Consider the following 21,590-nt stretch of genomic DNA (forward strand, 5'->3'; position numbering starts at 1 on the left):
CAGTGTTTAATGGTGAAGTATCCTCTACAGAGACACATTTCCCCTCTGTAAACCTCAGCCTTCAGTCGTGTGGCTCTGATGTTAGAGGCAGCACCCGCATTTATGGGCGCCCTGTGTTCCCCCTTGCAGGTAACTTCCTAACTCAGTGGGAAGCCCTCCCCCTGGGTTCCCATCAGGATTAACACCCCAGCCTTTCTCTCCCAAGTGGCCTCAGTGCTGGGTGAGGCTCTGTCATGAGACTCGATGCTGTTTTTGTGCTTAGAAGAAAGGAGTGGAAATGTATCCACATCCATCCGCTCCTGACAAATTCCTGCCTTCCTTTCCAGGTTGATAAAGAAACAAACACGGATGAGGCAGGGGATGCCGGGGTGGCCGTGCGCCCCAAAGACCGCAGCGGCCTGAGCACTCGGCAGCGCCCCTTCGTGCGGAGCAGCGTGATCGTGCGCTCGCAGACCTTCTCCCCCGGGGAGCGGAACCAGTACATCTGCCGGGTAAGGGGGACAGTGCCCTGCCCTCCCGCCAGCCGGTGGCCCACCGATGACAAGAGACTGCGCACCAGCAGTCTTCAGACTCCCAACTGTGGCTCGCCGTCTGCTGTACAAATGGCTAGAAATGCTATAAAACATACACGAAATATCACACTCATATGGGTCTTTTGAGGTTGGGTTGTTTTTTTCCTTTTCCTAAATTTAATGTCTCATTAACTCTCAGCCATTTATTTGGCAAGCATGTGAAATTAAGGACCTGGCTGCCGAGTGTATTTGTACTTCGGTCTGTTTCAGAAACTTAAAATGACTCGAGACTTAAATATTTTTTTTATATTCCTGCTGTATATCATCCATGCTTCACACCGTTGTTAATCCTGCAGAACCAAAATTGCGACTTGGGTTTCAGAGAACAAAAATCATCTTTTGATAATGCCTCCAGACACCGAATCAGATTCATAGGTCTGTAGAGAATGTGGTGGGATTTGCATCCGTTTGCCAAGTTCTACTTCCAGAAGTATTTACGACCTCTAGTAATATAGATTAATATTACAAAATGGCTTAGGAAATGCTTCCAGAATTCTGAATGTATTCATTCAATTCAACAAACATTTTTATTAAGCGCCTGCTGCTAAGCATGTTTCTAGACACCTGGTTGGAATTCCTCTGTGAACAGAAGAGCCCCAGAGCCCTGCCCTTGCAGAACTTACATCCTTATGAGTTGAGCCAAACAATTAACCTGATGAACCAATTACGAAGTGTCTTGGGTGGGGACCGATTCTCTGGAAAACAATAGAGCAAGTTAAGGGGGATTGGGAATGAAGAAAACAAAGGTCTTAGGTTTAAATAGGATTCAAAGTAGGTGTCATTGAGAAGCTGTTTCAGCCAAGCCCTGAAGCAGATGAAGGGGTGAGCACGGGCTGTCTGGGCCAAGAGCCATCTAGGTGGTCCTAAATTTGACTGAACTCTGACCTTGTTATAACCCCATGTGTTATACAGAGCTTCCTTTTTAAAAATGAATATTGCAAAAAATAAAAATAAAATAAAATAAAATAAATGAATATTGCAAATTAGCTTCAAATACAAAGGATAATTGTATTTCCAAGTATGTATCATCTCAGTGCATGAGTTCTAATAACTACCACCAAAAGGTATTGTTGAAATTATGTAAGAAAATGTAGTTGTTTAAGAAAAACATTGAACCAAGAAAAACTTGTTTGGGGAGGATTTTCTTAAAGAAAAAAACTCATTACTACCTGCTTTACCTGATAAACTTCTCAGCGCTAAACCGCTAGCACTCTGTTATGCAGTGATTTTCTTTTTCTTTCTTTCTTTCTTTTTTTTTTTTTTTTTAATCCTTTGTTGCCAGCTGAATCGAAGTGACAGTGACAGTTCAACCCTGGCTAAAAAATCACTGTTTGTGAGAAACTCCACTGAACGGCGCAGTTTGAGAGTCAAAAGGGTATGTATTCCCTCGGTGACATCTCCCTGCCTCTGACCAATCCAGAATCACAAATTGTGAAGCATAAATAACCAGGACTGCTGAGCGTCATTGCTGTGTGCTCTTGGGCCACTAAATGAAGCCACTGTCATTCCAGAGAGACACAGCTGTTGTGTTAGTTACGGAGACGCAGAGATGGTGTGCTTGCGAGCAGAGATTCAGGGCTGGCTTGGATCCTCTGATCATTAAGCCAGGAAATTCACTTTGCAATATGGATGAAAAAGGGGCTTGCAGAGCGCACTGATGGCCCTGTGTCTCCACACTGCATCTGGCTCTCGAGCAAGAGTGTAGCACCTCGTACCTTTTCGGAGGGACAGATATTCTGGTAAAGGAGTACATAGTATTAGCTACTTGCTTAAAAGTATCTTACTCGGTTGAGTCTCTGACTTTTGATTTTGGCAGATCATGATCTCAGGGTTATGAGATCGAACCCATGTCAGGCTCAGTGTTGAACGCAGAGTCTGCTTCTCCCTCTCCCTCTACTCCTCCCCCAGCTCATACACATGCCTGCTCTCTATCAAATGTATAAAATCTTTAGGAAAAAAATAAAAAGGAAGGAAGGAGCTCATCTGATTAGGAGAATCTAAAAGACTATGTGTAGGAGGTCCATGGGCAAACCCTCCACAGCCATGCTTCTTTCTCCACCCATGCCCCCACCCAGAGCCACTTGTCAAACATTGGCCAGCATGCCGCTGCACATCGGAGTCCTCAGAAAGGCTGCATGTACATAACCCCTAGGAAGGATTTCTGGTTCTGAAAAGCAAGTAATACAGTCACCGAGAGTGTATCTAGGTGATTCTGCTGTGTACTAAGTTCATTAGAGCAGAGGTTGAGTAGAGGGAACCTGATAAGAATATTACAGAATGTTGGAGAATGTTACAGTGATATGTGTTGGGTGAGGAGGAGCCAGTACAAGCTTTCCAGCCCTGGGCAAGGCTCTGGAACAGGAAGGGGCCAGCAGGCCCTCCCCCCGCCATCTGTCATGAGCACCACTGTCGTCCAGATCATCAAGCCCGAGTTCTTCTCAAATTGGAGTCTCTCCTCTTGCATCAAATAGTACCAGTTTTTATTCGTAACCTCTTATTTTCCATTCCCCCTGCCAACAGCGTAGGCAAAAAATACTCCCCTTGTTCCCCTCTGCTTATGCAAACTTAGCCAGCCTTGTTTGACTTCCTTTTGTCAAGCAAGCATGACCAGCCCTGAACCATCTCTCCTTTCCATGACTTCCCATGGCCCAGAAGGCACAGCTCCACTGCTCACTGCTGGAGGCCTTCAAGGTGAAGAAGTGAGGCTTCTCTCCCTGGGGTTTGGCCTGCCACCCTCCACCCACCTCCCCAGCAGACATTTATTAACATATACCCAATAATTGTTTCTTGATAAATGGATAAGATTGGCCCTGGGAAGAGCACCATGGTTCACTGATGAAAGTGATATCAGACCATGGGAAATCGAGGAAGGAGTTGGGAGTTAGGCCTATTGATGAGAGGAGGGGCTCAGAATCTTAGCCGTGCTGACCAGCTGCATTCTGGCCCACACCTATGGAAAGGACGGCTCAGGGGTAAGCTCTGGGGGTGCAGTCTTGTGTCCTGAAATGGACGAAGCATGAGTTTCTTGTATTTCTTTTTCACAGAGGGTGACTCTGTGCAGTAAGTTAGCCAGGTTAGGAGAGGCTGTACTAGGACATCAACTTAAATAAATCTTTGTGGTTTAAATTTTTTTTTAATTTTTTTTTTTTTAATTTATGATAGTCACAGAGAGAGAGAGAGAGAGAAGCAGAGACACAGGCAGAGGAAGAAGCAGGCTCCATGCACCAGGAGCCCGATGTGGGATTCGATCCCAGGTCTCCAGGATCGCGCCCTGGGCCAAAGGCAGGCGCCAAACCGCTGCGCCACCCAGGGATCCCAATCCTTGTGGTTTAAAACAATAAAAGTTTATTTCTCACTTAGCTACTTGTTCATCGCAGGTTGGCTAGATGCTCTACGCATTGTGTCTTCACTCAGGACTCCCCCTGATGGGGCCTCGGCCTCTGAATCTTTGCTGTCGTGCTAGTAGGGAACAGAAATTGCACATGGCACACTAGCTTTGAAAGGCCACTCCCTGGAAGTGGTGCCCATCACTGCCCCTCACCTTTCATTGGCCAAAGCGAGTCACTTGGCCAGTTGGCACCTCACTTCAAGGGAGTGAAAAAATGCTTGCCATCCTGTGCCAGGGAGGACGGAGAGCAGAGTAATGAGCACACACATTATAAGGGTGTCCCGTTGTGTTTTCTAACTCTGCAGACGGTGTGCCAGCCAGTCCTGAGAAGAACAGCACCAGAACGCCCAGTGCGCACATCTCTAGACCTAGAACTGGACCTTCAGGCGTCTCTCACCCGGCAGAGCCGCCTCAATGATGAGCTGCAGGCCCTCAGGGGCTTGAGGCAAAAGCTGGAGGAGCTGAAAGCTCAGGGAGAGACTGAACTGCCGCCGGGTGTGCTAGAAGATGAGAGATTCCAGAAGCTCCTGAAACAAGCTGAGAAACAGGTACTCTGGAACCCCACGGTCCCCCTGCAAAGAGCGGGTCCTAAAGCCTGCCCCGTGGGAGGCCCCCCATTTTCAGCTCGGTTTGATGAAGTCTTCAGGTCCTTTCCCTGGAACTCAGAGCACTGTTTTCTCATTGTCATAGGCTTTTTTATTTTTTAACCGAGGATATTGCTAAGAGAGTGGTCCTGCCAAGGGACAGATAGGAGGTCCTCCAGCCTGACCCCACCGGCCATGAGGGAGAGTACTGGTCTCTGTTTCTGCTCAGCAGCAACACAAGACATGGCAAATCAGTCCAGCATAACTTTTAATATAAATGACAAATTTCATTTGACTTTTCTGGGTAGATCTTTAAGATTCATTAACCACCTCAGTTGTAAATGCATTGTTAATTTTAGTGCTTCTAAATTTTCTTTCTTTCTTTCTTTCTTTCTTTCTTTCTTTCTTTCTTTCTTTCTTCCTTTCTTTCAAAAAAGATCATGCTCCACATATTGGCATCATCCCCTTCCCCCATACAAGTAACTATGCAAAATAAGATAAAATCACTGATTAAAAACTAGGGTATTTTTAAGGGAATATTTCCATTGGTCTGCCACCTTTCTACAACCAAAATGTTCTAGAACCTGCATGTTTATCCAACTGGTTTATTCTCGGAAGTTTAGAATTCATATTTGGGTGTAAGAGTGTATCCACATCCATATGTAATAAACATATGAAATTTTCCACATAGCTGAAATATTACAAGTGCCAAAACATTCTTTTTCAACCATTTTGAATGGAAATCTGAAATAGACTAGAAACTTTCTTAAACTAATAGAAAATCTTGTCCATAATCTAAACTTCCCTTTTTGGGCCATAGTTATTGTTTGGTCACTAATGTGTGGTACTGTAGGGAAACTGAGTCGTTTAATGGACTAGCACTACTGATCCTGGATGGAACTCAGAAACTTAATGAATGAATTTTGGGAATCAAACTGATCCCAATAATTTATAAAGAAAGTTTAAGCAACAAAACATATTACATATCGGTATTATGTCCCACCTGATAGAGAGAATCCTTGGCATACAATAGAACATCGGTAACTATCTATCTCTCTGTTGAGTGGGGAGTTGAGTTGTAGGCCAAATGTTTGGTACTGTAGTGACTACTAGAATAATTAGACACTGCCGTGCGGTCTAAGAACATATGGGTTGATAAAGGAGATGAGCCAGATACACCAGGTCCTCAAGAGAAGTCACTTTCTAGTGAGATCAGGTTTCATGGAGGAAGTAGCAAAATGGTCTTGAAGGCGGGTAGTGGGACTTTCATCCACAATGGGTGGAGAGGCCAGGGGGTGCTGGAACCTGCAATAGTCAATGTCTAGGGTAACTTCCTACAGTGAAGGGTCCGTGGACATGAGCCCACAGAGAGCAGTGCCACAGTGTGGCCGTCTGTTTGCACAATGGAAGACTGCACTGAAGGCTGAAATCCCAACTTATGTTTGTCACCTTGATAATAACCATTGCTTTTATTCTTTTGAGTCTTTCAATTCATCATTAACCATCATTTCAAATTCTTGGTTTGCTTTGACTAACATTAATGTAATGGAGAAGCATCACAATCTTTTTTTTTTTTTTCATCATCACAATCTTTTGACCCCTACAGGTCAAAAGCTTTCAAGCTTGATTAGAGTTTTATAACTGTAGATTTAAATAGAGCATTGCATCTTTGGGGTTTTTTGGTTGTTTATTTGTTTTTGATTCATCATGATCTGAAATTCTAGATGTTTGGATATCAGTAATTGTAAGAACTTTGGGATTTTTTTTTTACCTTATATCATATTGCTAAATTAATCCATGAACTCATTATTCTACTTTTTTTTAAAGATTTTTTTATTTATTCATGAGAGACACAGAGAGAGAGAGAGAGAGAGAGAGGTAGAGACACAGGCAGAGGGAAAGGCAGGCTCCGTGCAGGGAGCCTGATGTGGGACTTGATCCCGGGTCTCCAGGATCATGCCGTGGGCCGAAGGTGGTGCTAAACTGCTGAACTACCCAGGCTGCCCTATTCTACTTTGTTTTGACTGCTATCTTATCTCCAGTGTGTAGAGAGAAGCTCAGTAAAGCAAAAAGTTGGTTATTTGAAAAAAATTAAAATAAACAAAAATAAAGCTCTAGCAAGATCAATGAAGAGAAGATACATGTACAGAAAATTATAAAAGTAAAGAGGGATAGAATTATAGATAATTTTGAAATGTAAAAGATAATTGAATAATATCAAAGATACAGGCCCACAATTTGGACAAATATCTAGGAAAATAGAACAAAGGAGAATAGATGAAGGGGAAAAAACAATAAAAAATCCTATACCTCTTAAAGTGAAAGCAATGATTAAAAATCTATCCACAATGAAAATAGATGTTCTGTTGGCAAGTTCTACAAACTTTCAAAGATTATCTCAATTTTATAAATTTCCAGACACCAGAAAAAGAGAGAACACTTCACAACTCGTTCTATGTGACCAACATCCCTAATACCAAAACTAGACAAAGATTTTACCAAAAGGAAAACTCACAGGCCAGTTTCATCCATAAGTATAGATGCAAAAATCTTAAATAAAATATTAGTAAATATCATCCAGCAATATATTTAAAAGATAATATATTTTGACCATGTTGAATTACACAAGGATGTTTTAGCATTAGAAAAATCTGTTAGTACAATGAATCCCCCCAGCAGATTAAGGAGAAAAATCATTTGATCAACTCAATAGACACAGGAAAAATATTGATAAATGTCCATATTCATAAGTTAAGAAGAGATGACCTCTTTAACTTGATAGAGAATAACCAAAAGCAAATGTGATCCTAAGTAGACAAACATTGGAATCATTCCCTTTATAATCAGACACAGGCATTCAACACTCTTCTGTCCAACATTGTATTAGAAATTCTAACCGATGTAAGGCAAGGAAAAAGTAGAAGCAGAGAGATGGGAAAGGAGGAGATAACACGATCAGCACTGGCAAATACCATGACTGCATAATTAAAAATCCACAAGTTACTACAAAGAACAAGAGAGTTTAACAAGATGTGTAAGTAGAAGAATCATTTACAAAAGTCCATTGAATTGCTACTCTACACCAGCCAGAAACAACTAGAAAATTTAAGTATGAAGATATGTTTTACCACAGTATCAAAGAAGATCAAGTATCAAGGAATAAATTTAACAAAAATTTATATTATGTTAAAGGAAAAACTTTTAATAACCTTATGAAGAGAGTAAAACAAAACAAGACACCTAAATTCATGGGGAAGTACATACTACATTCATGCAGAGCAGAGGCCAGCAAACTTTCCCTGTAACGGACATGAGAAGAAATATTTTGGCCCAAAGGTTCTCATTCACTACCTCTCAACTCTGCCGTGTAGCACCAGAGCCACCACAGACAAGATATACACCAATGGTTGCCCTGTGTTCTAAGAAAACTTTACAAAAACAGATGCAGGCCATAGTTTGCCAGCCCTGATCCAGAGGAAGAATTACTATCATGGAAATAGTTGATTCTTCTTAAAATGCACCATAGATTCGATGTCATTCCAAGCAGAATGCCTACATGGATCTTCATGGAAGTTGATGCCGTTAATGGAAGAAGGATAAAGCATAGCCAGGACACTTTTGGAGAAGAAAAACAGAGAGTGGGACTTGCCCTGCAAGAAATCAGGAGTTGTCAAGCTGTGGATAGATAAAGACGCGGTAGCGGAGCCAAGAAACCGATCGATGGCATGAAAGAAGGGCCCAGAGACAGACGCACGTGCGTGTAGAGCATTGCTGTGAGGAGGTCAGAGGGACTGTCAGTGAAGCTGGTAAAAAGATCATCTGTATGGGAAAAGATGGCATTGGATCCCTGCCTTACCCACAAAAATCAACTCCAAGTGGACTAAGGACTTAAATGTCAAAAACAAAAGTTGAAAACTCATAGTGAGAAATGTGAGGTGCAGCTTTTCATGTTTCAACTTTCGTATCTCTGACCCCTACTCTGTGTCCTCCCTACCTGGAGATCAGGCCGATTGGAGCAGAATTGATGAATCGTGAATGCTGTGATGGGAAGCCACTGAAGGTTTCTTAAGAGGTAGCTTCTCTGGGAAGCCTGTGGTGGAGTTGTGTGTGCGACACTGGCCAGTCCACTTTCCAGAAATTATGAGAGGAGCTTGGGCAGGATCCAAGCTGTCTGATCCTGATGGAAAGCAGCAGGGCTGAAGCATCCTTTCAGAGATCAAAGTATCGTAAATGCACTATTTCCTAAGTGGCCTTAGTCTCTGATTGCTTAGAACTCTTAAGACTTTTGCTGGTGTTAAGTAGATGATTGGAAGTATGCAAGTTTTTAGGGTGACTCTTGCTTTCCTTCCTCATTAAAGAAATCCTTAGTGCAAGTAGATGAAAACGGAGAGGTATAGAAGCCAACAAGCAAAGAGAGCTTCAGGGCTGACTCAGATGTGTTGCTGAGTCTCTAAAAACCTGCGTTCAAGGAAGAGTTGAGGTTTGATGCACACATGTTCATTTTAATGTCCTTTAATGAGGACATGTCCTCAGCTGCAGAAAATTCTGGGAGGGCTTTCTTGGGGAACTTGAGCAGAACTACACCATATAAAGGAGAAACACTTCTTTAAAGGAAGTCTCTTCTCTCCTGGGCACCTAGTGGGCAAACCTGTCGATACGCCAAGGGACCGACGAGGCCACCTTCCTGCTGCTTCTGTGTTACAGAACCTTACAGTGGATATTCCGTCCCACTTTGGCAAAAGTCTCCCCTGCCTCATTAAAGCCTGCTGAACTTGCTTTGCCAGCTCTGATTTTATCCTGTTTTGAGTTTTGCTCGCCCCTTGTCCGCCACTAGAATACACAGTTGCCTCTTGACCTGCTGGTGGATGAAAAAAATACAGCAGAGAGAGAGAGAGAGAGATGGGAAACAGTTGGTGGCCTTAGGGGAGGTTGGCCACCTGAGGCCGAGGCCCTGCCATCGAGGTCAGGCATGGTGTGGTGTGGGGATCTCAGTCCCAGCTATGCCTTTGATGGTCCTGAGACCGAGTATCCCTGGAATACCAGGGCTCAGGGATATTATCAGGTCAAACCTAGGGACTTAGGGAAGCACCGCTTCGTGCCCAAGCCTCAACAATCCTGACAGACGGTGCTGATCCCAGCTCCTGTGTAATGTTCACGGTCACGATCTGGAAGATAAAGGCCGTGATGGGGAGAGAGGGGCCTGCTCACACTTCCCAGGCTGCCGAGGTCCCTGACTGCCCTTGGTTTTCAGGCCTATCATACATTTTCCCTGGCGGAAGTCATCATGGGAACGTTGGGCAGATTTTCCAGGCATAATACAAAGTTGAACTAAATTCCCTTGCGAGTGACCTCCCTGCAAACTGGGATAGCTGTCATTCGGGCAGCTGTTTATGTCACGTGGGCAGTGTTTCCCCCTCTCTTCTCCTTATTATTAGCATTTTGATTGTCCCCATTGTGAGTCACCATCTAAAAAGTGGCTGCAGTACCAGGTGCTGTGTCTCCCGTGCCGACCTCAGAACCAGTGTCTCCTTGAAAGTGCTGCTGTAGCTATGGGAGGATTTCACATGCTTAAAACCCCAACACAACCCAACACACTTCTGTACGAAGCCACGTGTAGTTGGCCTCGCCAGCCGAGTTAGCTTTCACACCACATTGGATGCATTTAGATGAGGCAGGAACGGGGCACTTGGCCCTTTTAGCCGCCTGGGCTTTTCCTGTCTGCAGCATGAGTGCAAAGATTCGAGATCTCTGGAGTCTTGCCCTATGCAGAATGTAAGCAGGTCTCGTTCTAGCTTTGGGAAGTGTCTTAAGAGTGATACTTGAGAATTCTTTTTTGTAAAATAGTAGTTTGTTTTATATTAATTTGCAGTTGCTTAGTCATTAAATTGTACCTACTTATGCATGCTTCTGGCCCCATAATAAACTACTGGTGATTATAATCATCCTTAACACAAGTTGCATTGATGATTATGCTTAGAAATTTAATTATATCTTAATAGAAGCTTTTCTGATTCGTCTATCTGATGAACTGGCACTTAGTTGGTTTCTTAATCAGTTCGCACAGCAAGATACTGAGGGAAAAGAAGAGCTGAAAGAGAGTTGGCTTGTGATTGTGCAGAGAGTGGGATAAACACTCCTGTTGCACTGCATCACTAAGGGGGGGCAGCCCCAGGAACACAGCAGAGGCAAGTGGAGGAGGGAGGAGATGGCCCCTGGGTGCTCCCTGCTTGCTGTAGGGCCACCCCACCCAGAAGCCATGAACACCTCATCTCACAGTCGTCCTCTGGGAGGAGGAGAGAATTGCTCTGCAGGGAGCCTGACGTGGGACTCAATCCCAGGACCCCAGGACCATGGCCTGAGCCAAATGCAGACACTTAACTAACTGAGCCACCCAGGCACCCCTGGAGCACTATTAATAGCTCAGTACAAAGTCCTTTGTTGGAAAAGTTGATGCTCATATAGACAAACCCTGTATTTATGTGCACAATACAGGGCTGAGCTCTCTACCCGCCTGATGATATCTGGTGAAAAAGTCTTTGGTAGACATTGGAGGTTCTCAATGAGGGTCTAAGTGTGAAGGAGGAGACTTTGCCAACCCTACTTTCTCATTGCCATTCCCCTTTCTTCCTGTCACAGCTCCTTCCTTTCTCGTCTAATAAACAAAATCAAGACAAATCAGTCTTGGGACTCCTGGGTGCCTTCATCTCAGATCATGGTCCAGAGTCCTAGAATCGAGTCCCTCTGCAAGGAGTCTGCTTTTCCCTCTGCCAGCCTTTCCCACTATTGTGCTCCCTCTCTCCGACAAATAAATAAAATCTTAAAAAAAAAGACAGATCAGCCTTATAAAATGCATAAAAATGTGCATGTCTGCAGCTTCTGTTTTTCCTGTGCTCAAATAGGATTTTACATACATATCTACAAAATAAGAGGATTGGATTAGATGACCTCTCAAGATCTCTTCCAGTTGCAAAATCCGTGATCTGTTTGAGGTTGAATCTAATATGTTTTCAATATAAGATACAGAGAAATGTGTGGAACTTGAAAGCAGCGTGGCCCAGAAGCCAAACTGTTAGGGCACCTGCAATACTTCGAGGATTCTAAAGTCCAAGGTGATGTGATTCCTTGAAGCTTTTCTATATAAAAGTGTCCGTCCACAGTTGGGTCTTACACAGGTCACTAGAGCAGCGCTTGTACTAAACTGTAGGAAGCTGTGCTAAGCCCGCTGTCCCTGCGTCTTTTCTTCCTTCTCCCTAAAGTCAGTTGTTGTGTCAAGCAGCAGGGAAGATGGAGCCCTCAAAGCCAGGTGCATTCATTTCCTCGTAAAACAATCTGATTCCTGAGTACAGATGGGGCTTTTTCTTTGTGTTTACCCACTCTGTATAGTGACCATTTGAGCTGTGTACTTTGTTTCCTCACCACTAAAGTTTGGAATAGCTTTGTCTGCGAAAATACAGATTATTTCAATTGTGTTCCTTTCATCAGGGCCACAAAAGCTGGTGCCCACTATTAACTCTCCTGCTTGCTCCTCATTTCCGCATCCACTTCTTTGCATACATGCGGACGGACACTCCAGCACACATGCAGGCATGCTGCCCTTTGATTCCCACTATTTCCCTGAAGTAGTGGGGATTTGTGAGATTTTCAGCAGCACGGTCATAAAATGCCTAACGGTGAGCAAAAAGCCTGCCAATCGCCATAAAAAACACAGTTCCCAGAAAAGCAGGTCATTGAAGGCAGCAGCAGATCCTGGATTCGCCTCCCTTGTCAGGAAAGCTGTCAGGTCTCAGGGTCGCACTCCATAACCTTTCTTCTTTGTGGTCAAAGGTCTGTTTTGTAGCTCAGAATAAAAACCAAATCAGAGTTAGTGGCTACGTGTATCATACAACCCCTCAGGAAGCCGAGTGAGAAGCATAGGACCATAAATTCAGGTCGGATCGTGTCCCTTATTCCGTTAGACTTCTCAACGTGGCTGTAAGTAAATCACTGGACCTTTCTGCAGGTCAGGCTCCCATCGCATAAACTAAAGGTTAATCACACTCTTCTGGAATCTGGGGCATAAGAAGTGGCTTCCGATCCTGTGAACTGGGCAGCTGATCACGACTTGCTGGGCAAGAAGGGGAGAGAGGTGCTGAGGAAGGGTCAGTACTTTTCCAAAGGAGCCTCATGTTGCTTACAAAGCAGAAATTTCTTTTTCTTCCTCAGACTGTTCCCCTGTCAGAACGCTGAAGTTCTGTGATGCTTGCTTTTCTTAAAGCTTAAAATAATACAGATGTTAACATTTTTTAAAGCTAGAATCTGCGAAAAAAATTAGGTGTCAAAGATCCTAATACACCTCATTGAACGAAAGAAATCTTGGTGATTACAGTAGATGTATTCAGCATTGAAATTCCACTGCCTGAAAGTTGGCTACTCTTGATGATTAACAGCTGACAAAAATTTTATGATGTATTTTGTCACCCAGATTTTGAGAGAAAGATACAGATGTAGACACAGGTTATAAACACCTAGACAAATGTAATTTTCAACGAAGTACACTCTTAATCAGCAGTGAAAGGAATATGTTCCACGGCCAGCCTTCTGTTGCACAGAACAAAACCAGATTTCCGAGTGATTTTGCAGTGCCCGCAAATACGCTGTGAAGGCAGCAGCCATCAGGCTACTTAGAGGGACCGTCCTACAAATGCTCTTCCGCTGAGGGTACAACAGACCCCCACAGTTCCCACCCTGTGGAAGGTGACCGAAGACAGGACAGGACTGGGGGCAGGGAAGTGGGGAGCTCCTGTAATTCTGATCTGATAAAGGACATCTTGGGGAAAACTGGCCCAGATTTTCTTACCTGAGCATATTCAGCATGAACCTTCGTTCCTCTGGCCTTTCCCGACCTGTCCATTGTTTAAGTCGATAGCAGATGACTCTTTTCAGATTGGTTTATTCATGTTCTGTGTTACCAAGAATTAGTAGGGCAGCAACACTTGTATCTGCTTCCAGATTTACCAGTTTGAAAGACCATCGCGGGAGAAGTCATTTGTTTGTGTTTACCAAGTCGATGGTTCCTTCTCTGGGACCTAATGGAAAATTAATCCATTTGCTAAAGAAAAGACTTCACAAAGTAACTGAAAGATCCCACTTGTTCCCTTTGAATTTGAATTATATCAATTCAGAAGCTCCCAGTGACAGCAAGAGTATCTCATCAATTGCAAAGTCAAGAGAGGATTATTACTTAGCAAATAAAGGCCACTTTTCCCAACAAAATCTTTCAAAGCAGGGAGAGGAAAGTGGGGCAGTAAAAAATAATCTGGGAAAAGGGATCCTTTGTGGTGAAGAAAATCAGAAGTTAACTGCAGGGGATTATGATTAGCGAAGTACGAGGAATGCCTTTCTGCAGCATATTTAGCTTTCCATAAGGTGGTGTGAGTATGATTGATTCTTCTTAAGTACATGCTGAATAAGTAAAATTTTTACAAATCTCATTTTTCCTAAAAGTGCCACAGCATTTTTGTTTTCAAATTTACGATGAGTTAGTACACTTTTTGCTTTGAGAATATTGTAAAATTTAAAAGATTTTCTTTAGTTAAAAAATTAACATATGCTTACTATATAACAAATCTAAATAATACAGAACTATATCAAGCAAAAAACCTCCTTGCCTCCTTGAAGTCCCATTCCCCTTGGTATTTGCCCTTCGCCAGCTCTCTTTTACTCTTTGGTTTAAAAAAAAAAGAAAAAAATGAAAAAAAAAAATAAAAAAAAAAATAAATAAAATAAATAAAAAAAAAATTTTTTTTTAAAGATTTTATCTATCCATGAGAGAGACAGAGAGAGGCAGAGACACAGGCAGAGGGAGAAGCAGGCTCCCCACAGGGAGCCCATGCAGGACTCAATCCCAGGACCCTGGGATCACTCCCTGGGCCGAAGGCAGATGCTCAACCCCTCAGCCACCCAGGGCCCCCCCCCCCGCCGCAGCTCTCTCTTATGCCATGTATGCATGTTAGTGTTATTTGGAAGGGTTACCCAACAATAGAGTCATAAAGACAAACCATCACAAAACTTCTTTTTCCCCCACTTAATTCTGTGCTCTACATGAAGAAAATTTCTTCAACATTAGTAATGTTGCTGTAATTCATTCTTCTGAAGGCATCCGCCTGTGTAGATATATTGTAATTATTTCTTGATTCTAATGACGATTTCCTGAATTTTCAGTCATGGACAATGTGGAAGTGAGCCTTTCTGTGCATTCTGGGACACTGTTATGGATTCAGTAGTGTTTCCAAAGCATGAATACACGCTAGTGGAGTTGCCAGCGCTGTCAGTTTGGCTGTGAACCGCAGGAAAGGTCTTGTCCCTGTCATGTCTTATAAGGCTAAACCTTGTTCTTTCACTTCCTGGTCTGACTGAGCCTGAAACAGTGGGTGCATATGGAAAGACAAGATCCTTATAATCCCCTTTTTGCTGGCACCAGTCTTATCTCCTAACTAAGTTTATAACCACCTAAGTGAATAACAGAAGGACTTGGCTTTTTTTAGTCCAGAAGGATCTCACTGATGGGATTTTCCAGTGAATTTAGATTGTAGGCCTCAGGCTACCACCCTTGGCAAAGCTGTTTTTTCTTCCCTCTCTCTGTGCCAATTCTGACTTCTGGCCTGAGTTGATCTCTCTCTTGTAAGACTTTGCTCTAAGCTACAAATAATGACTTTCTAAATTCTCCCAACCACTTCCTTTATAACTCCAACTGCCACCAACATGACCAGTGGCCTCCAGTAACCAGGACCACGTTTCATATTGTGTTATTAGAGCATAACACTGGGGAGGCCATGGAGAGAGAGGCTGACTGGTGCTGGGGCGGGGCAGGGGGCACACCCAAATGAGCTGAGTCTCCCCAGCCCCTAGCTTCCCTCCCCCAACACTCAGAAACTCAGAACCCCCCACCCCGCCCTTGGGGGCAGATGTGACTCCAGACACTTCCTCCTGGGCAATAGTAGCACAGTCCTCTTGGCTTTGGACTCTCAGGCATTGGGACATACACTCTGCTGTCCCTCAGACTGCCAGCCCCTTAAATGTTCACAGTCTGGTAGGTAAGGATGGTATCATTTTGCTGAGACATGTTTGTTTGCCATTTGTGTTTATTCTGTGAAATGCCTACTCATACCCAGTACCTTCTTTTCGTAATGTCATATTTTCTTCCTTGCAAGGTCTCTTGATACACCAGTCTGTTATTTGAGTTACAGATGGTTTTGTTTGTTCTGTCCTTTGGCTTTTGAACACCTTTCAAGTTATAAAAGGTCAGGTGTTTGCTTGAATCTGAATCTGAATCTATCAGTCTTTATTTTCTGGCCTTCTGGGGAGTGTGGTTGGTGGTCAGTAACCATTGGAAAAAACCCAAGACTGTTCTAAATCTTTTGAGAGTTCCTAAAGCACATTAATCTTAAAAAGATTGTCATCCAAAACCCTGATCTTCCCACAGATCCTCATTCATTCAGCCTGTGTTCTCTGCACCCCCACCAAGTGCAGGTGTGTGGGGGCTCCAGGGGTTCTGGCACCGAGGAGGGCAGGCAAGGTCCCACCCTTAAGCCACTGTGAAAAGTGAGGCAGGGCGAGGGGGGCTTGAAAGGAATCTCCCAATTCCTGTGCTGCCCACAGGTCTCATTGTGAAAGTGTGGCTGATACTAATTACATGTGCCAAAAAGAACCCGAGACAGGTTTGAAGAAACCGTGACAGTGGTTTCTGCTGGAGTAAGAGCAGCAGTGTGGGTACATGACAGCACCAATAGCTCTCCAGAGCATGCTTAGCTGCCTCAGTTTCCCCCAGCACCCTGGGGAGAATTACAAGGGAAAGTGAAAAGAGAAGTTAGCCTGTATCGCCACCAAAAAATTCTGTTTAGAATTCTTTTCTTAAAGCCACTCCAAACAAATGCCAAAAGCCAGTTCCCATATTTATAAGATCTCATGCTTTCCCAAAACTCAAAGTAACTTAGATTTCTATTTCTGTCAGGTGGAGAGATCTACTGTGTTTATGCATTGACAAGATGGTTTCTAAATGACATTTCCCTGTATCAAGTATTTATGTAGTGGGAAGTCTCCAGCCATTTTACTTAATAACATTCATTTTATACTGCAACATCCAAGCAACATTTGCAAATAGAGGCAGTTTTCTTTTTCTTTTCTTTTCTTTTTTTTTTTAGAAGCAGTTTTCAAAAACAAACCACTGGCTTAAAGATCTTTATTGTACACTTGAACTTCTATAAATTATGTTAAACAGATGCAGTCCCTGCCCTTCTGAAGCTTATGGACCCCTGTAATCAGCTCAGACCCCAAGATGAACCATGAGCCAAAACCCCAAATTAATAACCAAGCAGCCTCTTAGCTTTATGGGCAAGTGGGAGTCAGTGCCTTTGTAGAGGTCAGCATCCACATAATGGATAAGTCACATAATTTCCAAATATGAAGGGAAGAGGAGTAACAAGTAGCACATTTATACCTAAGCCTCATTTTCAATTTCACAGTTTACTTATGTAGCTAAGGAATTATCCTTTTAGTTGATGTGTTTTTAAGCTCTAAGTCAAATTAAACAAAATTGTGATTATTTTCTCCCTGATAGTGGGTAATATAAATGCAGAATTCTTTTTCTTAAAGATTTTATTTAAGATTTTATTCATGAGAGACACAGAGAGGCAGAGACATAGGCAGAGGGAGAAACAGACTCCCTGCTGAGTAGGGAGCCCGATGTGGGACTCAATCCCAGGACCCTGGAATCACAACCTGAGCCAAAAGAACACGCTCAACCACTGAGCCACCCAGGTGCCCCTAAATGCAGAATTCTATATAGACATAGATGCATGCAGATATGTAGATATCACTGTAGATAGTTTTCGAAATACACAGGACATACCTGCTTTTATCCCCTCTAAGTCTAATGTAACCAAATGTATATTTATAGATGTTTAAATGCTAACTCCCTGTGAACGAACATTGCAACATGGAAATAATTTAAATTAAAAAAAAAAGGAAATAATTTAAATATGTGATTCCAGAAGGTTAACTAAATAATTATTCTATAACGATTAAAGGATGTTATTAAACTATTAAAAAGTTAGGGGCTTCCATTTCCTGGTCTGGCCTCTAAGGAAATAACTACTCTGCCCTAACAACAAGGAAAGGAGATAAACAAACTGAAAAATCAACAACTCTTCTTAGATCTGTCAGGAAAATGAGGTCATGGGGCAGAACATTGCCCCCAAAATTAGAGAGACTGGCAGCCTAGAAAATAACAACTCAGCAGAGCAGAAACTCCAAGGGAATCAGTACTGGGGTAGGAGAACCAAAACTATAATTGATGGATCCTGCAGGCTCCGTGTAGACAAGCCTGAGTTAAAAATTCCAGGGAAGGGAATGCCTGGGTGGCTCAGCGGTTTGGCGCCTGCCTTTGGCCCGGGGCGCGATCCTGGAGTCCCGGGATCGAGTCCCGCGTCGGGCTCCCGGCATGGAGCCTGCTTCTCCCTCTGCCTGTGTCTCTGCCTCTCACTCTCTCTCTCTCTATGTCTATCATGAATGAATAAATAAAAAATCTTAAAAAAAAAAAAAAAAACTCCAGGGAAGCCCCCACACTTCTGTGAATTCCCATGTAGGAGCTCTAATAGATCCTCTTAGTGAATATCAGGAAAGAAAATCTCCTGTGCTTCCAGCAGGGGAGGGAAAAGTGATCATTCTGAAATATGCCAGAGCATTCTGTTAACAGACCTGCCCTCAGGAGCAACTGTTTTACTGGAGTCTAACCTACAAAGGTTTTATGAGAACCTAACCAACTTGGGGGAAGATACTCCAGCCCCCCTGTCTCATCTAAGGGCTGTGGTGGGACTGAGAAATATTTGCAAAGTTCTCAGTTGGGGGCTCAAGCTCCCCAAAAGACAGACCTAATCATAAAGCTGCAGAAGACATCCCCCACTCTTCTGCTTCATTACTAAAAACCAACTTACAGAGTTCCATTCACCTGGCACATTATGTCTATCTGGCCTTCAATATAAAATCACAAGGCATACTGAAAGGGCAAAAAAGCCTAGCGTGAAGAGACAGAAAAAGCATTGGAACCAGACTTAGACATGGCAGGGATGTTAGAAATAGGAGACCAGAAATTTAAAAGAACTATGATTAATGCACTAATGGCTCTAATAGGAAAAAGTGGGCAGCATACAAGAATAGATGGTTAGTATAAGCTAAAAGAAAAGGAAATTCTAAGAAAGAATCAGAAAGATATATTAGAGATCAAAAACACTAAAAAAATGAATACCTTTGATGAGCTTGTTAGCAGATAGCAGATGAAATATGGCTGAAGAAATTTCTGAGCTTGATGAAATGTCTGTAGAAACTTTCAAAACAAAATAAAAAAAAAAAAAGACCGGGGTGGGGGGCGGGGGAGAAGAACAGAATCTCTAAGAACTGGGAAAACTACAAAGATGTAACTTAGGTGCAATGGGAACACCAGCACAAGAAAGAGAAAACAGAAGAAATATTTAGAGCAATCATGATGAAATGGTTCTCCAAATTAGTGTCAGACACGCAACTACATAACCAGAAAGCTCAGAGAACACCAAGCATGATAAATGCAAAAAAAACCCAAAACAAAACACAAACACACACACACACACAAACCTATATGTAGGCATATCACATTCAAAGTGCAAAAAATCAGAAATACAGAAAAAATCTTGCAAGAGGCCAAAGTGAAAGAAGACTTAACTTCTACAGGACCAAAGATAGGAATTACATCTGACTTCTAAGCCATGCAAGCAAGGAGAGTGGAGAGAAGTGTTTAAGATATCAAGAGGAAAAACAAATCACCAACTGAGAATTCTATATCCTACAAAATTATCCTTCAGGACTGAAGGAGAAATACTTTCTCAGACAAATCAAAGTTGAGAAAACTTTTGTCAGTAGACCTGCCTACCAAGAAATGCTAGCAGAAGCTCTTCAGAGAGTAGGAAAATTGTATAGGCCAGAAACTCGGATCTGTGTAAAGAAAGGAAGAGCATTGAAGAAGGAATTAGTGACAGTAAAGTTAAAGCTTTTATTTTTCTTATTCTTAATCTAGCATAACAGTTCAGAATAATAATAGCAACAATGCATCTGACATATATATGCTGTGTGTAAGTGAAATGAATGACAGGAATGATAGAAGGGACAAAAGGGAGCTATTAGGAATATTTTATTATATGGTACTCTACCCATAAAGTACTGTGGTGGTTTGCATATTGCAAAATATTGGACGACCACTTAAAAAATGTTTAAAAAAGAATTTTAATTGATATGCTCAGAAAGAAGAGAGAATAAATATAGAATGTGCTCAATTAAAACCAGAAGAGGCAGAAAAAGAGTAGAAGGCAAAAACAAACAAAGAAGGGCAATGGCAAGAAAACAATAATAAATATGGTAGATATCAATCCAGCCATATCAAAAGTCACCTTATTTTTTTAAAGATTTATTTAAAGATTACAGGTAATCTCTGTACCCAATGTGGGGCTTGAACTCAATGCTGAGATCAAGAGTCATATGCCCTACTTACTGAGCCAGTCATGTACCTCTCAATAATCACTTTAAACATTAATGATCCAAATTTGCCAATTCAAAGAGATTGTCAGAGTTGAATAAATGGCAAGACCTGACTATATATTGTCTATAAGAAACCCATTTTACATAGAGAACACATAGAGACTAAAAGTAGAGGGGTAGAGTAAAATACACCATGCTAATGCTAATCAAAACAAAGTAGGAGTAGCTATGTTAACCTGAGACAGAGCACACAGTTGTCCAATATACAGTAGGACAGTACATAATTATAAGAGTCAGTTTTCCAAGAAGAGATTAACAATCCTTAGTGTGTATGCACTAACAACACGGCATCAAAATATGTAAGGCAAAAACTGATATATCTGCAAGGAGAAATCGGTAGGTCCACTCTTAACACTTGGGAGACTCCAGTGCCCCTTTATTAGAAATGGACATAACCCAAAGGCAGAAAATCAGCAAGGACGGAGTTGAACCTAACCACACTGTTAATTAACTAGTTATAATTGACTTCCATAGACTACTTCATCCAACAGCAGCAGAATTCACATTCTCCTCAGGTTCACATGGAACTTGCACCAAGAGAGACCACCTTTGTGCCTTAAGTACAATTTAAAAATGTAAAACAATACAAATCATACAGTGTTTACTCTCAGACCACAATGGAATAAAACTAGAAATCAGTAACAGAAAGATAGCTGGAAAATCCCAAAGTTCTTGGAGACCATACAACACATTTTCAAATAACACATGGGTCAGAAAAAGGAATCTCAAGAGAAAATGTATTTTGAACTAAATGAAAATGAGAAGCCAATTTAACTGTGGGGTGCAGCAAAAGCAGCGCTTAGAGGGAAATTTATAGTCAGTGAATGTATATACAGGATAAGAAGAAAGACTTAGTCAATAATCTAAGCTTCTGCCGTAGGAAACTAGAAAGAGTAAATTAAATCCAAAGCAATCAGAAGAAAAGAAATAAAAATTAGAGTAGAAATCAAGGCTGCAAGATACAAGGTTAATAAATAAAGACAATTGCTTCCTATATTTTGTAGGGACAAGTGGAATTTGAAATTAAAAATGCCATACAATTAACACCCCCCAAGATGAAATAGTTAAATATCTAACCAAATATGTGTAAGATCTGAATGAGGAAAGACACAAAACCTGATGAATGAAATCAAAGGACTAAACAAATGTCCATGTTCATGGATAGGAAGACTTAATATTGTCAAGATTTTAGTTCTTCCCCAGGCACCTGGGGGACTCAGTCGGTTAAGCATCCAATTCTTGATCTCAACTCAGGTCTTGATCTCAGGGTGGTAAGTTTAAGCTCCTCCCTGGGCATAGAGCCTACTTAAAAGAAAAAGGATGTTAGTTCTTCCCAAACTGACCTATACATTTAATGCAATCCCAGTCAAAACCCCAGCAAACTATTTCGTGGATAGAGACTAACTGGTTCCGAAGTTTATACAGAGAGACAAAAGCCACGTGATG

The 21,590-nt window shown here is 42.2% G+C and overlaps 1 protein-coding gene across 1 annotated transcript in view; it reads left to right on the forward strand.

Annotated features, from left to right (window-relative positions):
• Positions 1-21,590, forward strand: part of WWC2 (WW and C2 domain containing 2) — a 204,740-nt gene that overhangs the window by 177,640 nt on the left and 5,510 nt on the right. Inside the window, exons 19-21 of the mRNA XM_041753925.1 lie at positions 327-491; positions 1,855-1,947; positions 4,266-4,508. Coding sequence (XP_041609859.1) covers positions 327-491; positions 1,855-1,947; positions 4,266-4,508 — 501 coding nt within the window. The remainder of the gene's footprint in view (positions 1-326; positions 492-1,854; positions 1,948-4,265; positions 4,509-21,590) is intronic.

Source organism: Vulpes lagopus, chromosome 4 (genome assembly GCF_018345385.1).
Source record: "Vulpes lagopus strain Blue_001 chromosome 4, ASM1834538v1, whole genome shotgun sequence".
Lineage (NCBI taxonomy): Eukaryota > Metazoa > Chordata > Mammalia > Carnivora > Canidae > Vulpes > Vulpes lagopus.